A 5,040-nucleotide genomic window follows, 5' to 3' on the forward strand; every position below is an offset into this window, starting at 1 on the left:
TACTTTTTTTTTTGTTCATTCATTTTCTCAACATAATACAGCTTGCATAAAATTGTCAAGGTTTGGAAATATGAGTGATTTTTTTAATGAATAATTTTGCAGATGAGAGTCATATACGAGTGATTTGGTTGTTTATTGTCTTATTATATATATTAAATTAATTAATAAACTTTGTAAAAAGGATTTGGTGTTTGGTAAGCCGAATTAGCGTGGGAGATATAATATTGGTAGATTAGGTGTAGTCCATGTGGGCTGATTAGAAAATTAAGATTAATTAATTTATTAATTAGTGATTTTTGTGTTTGTTTTGTTTCTACCGGTGCCTTATTACTACCATAGTCATATGTTTCGGTGGGAAGTCAAAAATCAAGATCCTCAGTATTTGGGATTCTTGTTGACTTGTTCCTATAAATGTAACTGCACAAACCTAGTCGTAATAGAATAACAATTCATACATTTGATTTTTTCTAAATGAAATTTAAATATCTTTAACTAAAATTGAAATACGATTGTAAGTTATTTTTTTTAATATGATTTTCACTTTAGAGAGTATGATTTTTTTTCAAAATTTTATAGACTTAAAGTAACATAATCTATTTCAATACTTAGTTTGTTGGTATAAATATTAAAGCATATATTTATGATTATAAGAATGCCATCATTTTAATTAAAAACATATATATAAAACAAAGCTTAATAAATTTTTTTATTTTATAATTTTATGATAAAGAATTTAAGATTTCAAGAAGAAAAATTTTCATTGAATACTTGAAAAAAAGAAGAAGAAAATAGTTTATATATATATGTATGAATATTTATGTATGTTTACATATTTATGTGCCCCTTAACCATTTATTTGTAGTTCCATTCCTGATTTCAAGGTCTGCAGTAAGTAGGGTATCACTTATAAACCCAACAATTCTTCAAAAACTTGTTGGCTAAACTTTTAAACAGTAAAAAATCATTTATATAAGAAGGTTGACGATCTCAATTTATTCTTAACTTTTATAATTAATAATTATTTCAAAACTAATAACGCACATCATAATTTTTAATTGTTTGACAATGTTAATACTTCTATTATATATATGGATTTTTGTCTATTAAATTCATTGGATTTTAAGATGATGAAACCTTTCAGATATAATACTTCTCATTCTCATTATACTTAATGTTGACAAATAAATTGATTAGTTTGAAACTATTTTATCGATTCTAAAATTGTAATATATGAAATAAAAAAGTTGGATAAAGTTTTAAGAGAAGAAAACTATCTATGAAGAGAGAGGTTATCCCTGTACCTCAACATCATCCTGCGCCTCCTTTCTTTTTTTATTTACAATTCTACCCTTCTTAGAAAGAATATTTTATTATAAAAAAGTTGACTTATTTAATGATTAAATTGAAGTAGCAGTCCTACACCCCTTCCTCTCTTCCTCCTCCTTGCATCTCTTTGTCGCATTTCATTTTAAGCTCACATTTTTGTCCTCCCGCATTCCTCTCCTCCTCCCTCATCATCAACTTCATTTATTTTTAAGTTCTTCTAGTACAACAGTGTGGATTTTCTTCTTCTCAGAAAGTTAACTTTAAGGGCAGATTTCCTTAAGGATGCATTGAGTGTAATAAAATATGTGCGTGTTTCATTTTATCTCTCTGTTTCGTATTTGACCTCTTTAATTTGATATTATTTATTATTTAGTATTTTTGATATTTATTTATAGTATTAAATTTGTTTAAAAAATGTGTATGAAATATTATGTTAGTATATTTAATTTATTTTGGTTAATATTTTATATAGTTTTTTTGTTAATATTTTATATTTATATATTTTTTTAATTTTATTTTTATGTTATATTTTATGATTAAATAATATTGAATATGTTTTTGAAATATCTTTTCATTTTTTGATTTGTTTGTTATTTTATTTTAAAGTCAAAAAATAAAAAGAGGGAAGGAGTGCATGTAGAACAACAAAATGATATTTAGGGTTACTGGTGATTACGAAATAGTTAACTTATTATTAATTTTTATTTGATTTTAATAAATAATTTAATGAATAAAGGACAAATGTGTAAAATGAGAGCTACAGAAAGAAATGGATGAGGTATAGGGAGGATTGCTCCTAAGAAGATTGTCATGTAATCACCAATAAGTTTATCTTTCATAACAGTTACCTTAAGATAATTTGTGAATACTGATTGGATATAAAACTATTTTCTAAATTCAATATAAATCACTAAACACAAAAAGCGAGCAGTAGAGCATAACCTATAAATCATCTTCTTTTTTTTTAAAAAATCAATAAGATGTTTAATTAACTTATGACATTAAAAATTATAAAATAAAGAAAGAAAAAAAAAACATAATATGTTTTTAAAATTCTAATCCTAAATAAGCAATTATATTAATTTAAACATAATCATGTTTCGTAAAAGATGCTTATTTTTCACATACTAAGAAAACCTCTCTGCCATCTTCCTCCCTTCACCCGTTAACCTTAGAACCTTCACATCATCACATATTTATAAATCAAACTATTAAACAAAGCGAGTAAACGAGAATAAAATAAAAATATAATTATTGAAATTTAAATTGCTTAGAACAAGTGTCAAAGTATTGACCGCAAATAACTATATTGGAAAATTAAAAGAAAACCACACTATAAGTCATTAATTGTAGATAGAAAATAACCTTAATGTATGTGTATCTATTGTTACTCATAACTCGAATAATCTCAAACTGATTGTCAAATATATCCATTTAAGATTCAATTAATTATTCAAACAGTTAGTAATAAGATTTAATAAAATTAGATCGAAATTAAACTGTTTTTAATAAGAAATATATGAAAAAACTTATAAAAAAGTTAAAGATATGATTTTTGAAACTTTTAATATTACACTTATTATAACATTAAATGCTAATGGTTCGGATAAAAAACTAACTTAAACACATAAGAGTATCTTTAATTGGTAATTGATACTACGGATCATTTGGAGCAAATGAATTTGGAACAAATAAATAGTAAGAAAAAGAATTGAAGGGTAAGAAAGATTGTTTGAAGTGAACAATAAATCTTATACACCCGAAATATTTTCAATTATTTTTTTAGTGTATAATTGTTATGTAATAAATTATAATTTTTTTTATTTAAGTATGAGGAACAAATATTTTTTTATATTTAAATTTTATTATTATTTAAATTATTTTAAAATTTCCTTTTAATTCGTAGATATTTTTTAATCATAAAAATTTATTTATATTATTTTATTAAAGATTATCGGAGTAGACAATAAAATCAACTTAGCACATATTTTTAATATCCAAATCGTGAGATATATTTCAACTTAATATAGACACGAAGAGTCAGAGAATAACCATAAGTAATATAAAGAACTTAAGTTAAATTAATATTAATATAAAAAATTGAAATTAACAATTTTAATTTATTAAATATCTTAATTTTTAACAAAAGTTATTGAATTTTAAAAAGAAAAGTCGGTGGTATACTTGAAAACAGAAACTTAAACATAAAAAAATATAAAATAAATTTTGAAAACCATAGTCACTTAAAATATCTATCCATAACTCAGTTCAATTGTATCAGTACGAGTAAAACTAACCTCTGCATATTGCATTTCAGAACAGAAGAATCATAGGACACAAAAATGGACTAATTTTCCTCCCAGAAACAGAGACCATAGTTCATAACACAACCTTACATTTACTCCCTTTGATTTAAATTAAGTACAAACGCTGATTTCAAAATAGATAGATCTCTATCCTTAAACAATGGGTAAGGATGAAACTATGGAGAATAAATGAGCGGCGATAACAAATGGCCAAAACCACCACCTCCGAACAACTCCACCGCACCCACTCGTGTCTTCACCGGGCATCGATCCCGTCGATGACGCGGATCCCGAGAGGCTTCCGTTGTTCACTATCGAACTGCATCACATTCAAAACAAGCCTTAAACTTTCAGAATCCAAAATTTTGAAAAACAGAAAAGAAAAAACTGAGCCCAATTGATCAGTGCTTCTGCTACCTTACCTAGAAGGGAACTTGCAATTACCGAAACCTGAAAAATTAAAATAGAAAAAGATGAGAATTTTTTGGAGGGGATTTGAAATTTAAGTAGTGAAGGATAAAAAGGATAAAAGGGGTGGAGGTGAGAACTGACTGGGGTTCAAGGAGGTGATGGCGGCATTGTTGCCGAAGTTACAATTCTCTTCGGCGATCTCGTGTTTTCGGAAATAATCATTGAAAGCGTACGACGCCGTATTCTGCACGCTGGAAGGGTCGAAGCAGGGTCCTCCTCCCTGGATCGATCCGCAATCGACCCCGCCGGCGCCGCAGGCCCACTCAACAGCCGACTGCAGCGCCGCGTCCTCCGCGTTGTTCTTGGCCACGCACCACACCTCCCGCGACGGTGTGTCGCCGCCGACAAAGCCGCATAGAAGGAGAAGAAGAAAGAAGTGACACGGAGGAAAAGGTTCTGTCTTGCGCATATTATTGTCGTGATGAACAGTGAATTCAATTCAACTGAATCAGTGAGGGATACCTTGTCGAATTTGATGTCACAAAATCAAACGTCAATCGTTGCAACTTGCATTTGCAAAAAATAAAAATAAAAAAATCTGTAACTTCTGGAGTTTTGCTGGATTTAAATTCGTCAATTATGTCAATTGAGATTATTTTCAACTTGTGTTAGTCAAGATTCTTTTTCGACCAATATCAATTAGAGTTATTTTTGTATAACATAGGATAGAGTTATTTATTGAGTAATATTCCACTCAATGTGAGGGTGATTACATTTTGCGGTTTATTGTTTGGAAAATATATTTTAATAATTTTTTTTACAACATAATATAATTTATTGTTAAAAAATTGTTAAAAGAGATCGTTAACGTATCATCATGGTCCTTATTGTTTTTATTCAAATAAACATGATCTATTTTTTTATTTACATTTGATAATATTTTTTTGTTATTATAAATCATTGTTATTTCTTATTAAAAAACACAAATAGTTTTTTA

At 27.4% G+C, this 5,040-nt stretch overlaps 1 protein-coding gene across 1 annotated transcript; it reads right to left on the reverse strand.

Annotated features, from left to right (window-relative positions):
* Positions 1-3,613: 3,613 nt before the first annotated feature.
* Positions 3,614-4,644, reverse strand: LOC148196715 (PLASMODESMATA CALLOSE-BINDING PROTEIN 5-like). The gene is made up of 3 exons (XM_088093225.1): positions 4,185-4,644; positions 4,055-4,082; positions 3,614-3,951 (listed from the first exon to the last, which is right to left on the reverse strand). The coding sequence occupies exons 1-3, from the start codon at positions 4,510-4,512 to the stop codon at positions 3,786-3,788; spliced, it is 522 nt and encodes a 173-aa protein (XP_087949351.1). The 5' UTR covers positions 4,513-4,644; the 3' UTR covers positions 3,614-3,785.
* Positions 4,645-5,040: the final 396 nt, after the last annotated feature.

Source organism: Vigna umbellata, chromosome 6, assembly GCF_029865625.1.
Source record: "Vigna umbellata cultivar VRB3 chromosome 6, Vumbellata_1.0, whole genome shotgun sequence".
Taxonomy (NCBI): Eukaryota; Viridiplantae; Streptophyta; class Magnoliopsida; order Fabales; family Fabaceae; genus Vigna; species Vigna umbellata.

Excerpts from the sequence above, each read along its gene's own strand:
- LOC148196715 (XM_088093225.1), bottom strand. The coding sequence starts at position 4,512 with ATGCGCAAGACAGAACCTTTTCCTCCGTGTCACTTCTTTCTTCTTCTC. Across the intron at positions 4,083-4,184 it reads CATCACCTCCTTGAACCCCA|GTTTCGGTAATTGCAAGTTC; the intron begins GTCAGTTCTCAC and ends TTAATTTTTCAG. Across the intron at positions 3,952-4,054 it reads AATTGCAAGTTCCCTTCTAG|TTCGATAGTGAACAACGGAA; the intron begins GTAAGGTAGCAG and ends AATGTGATGCAG.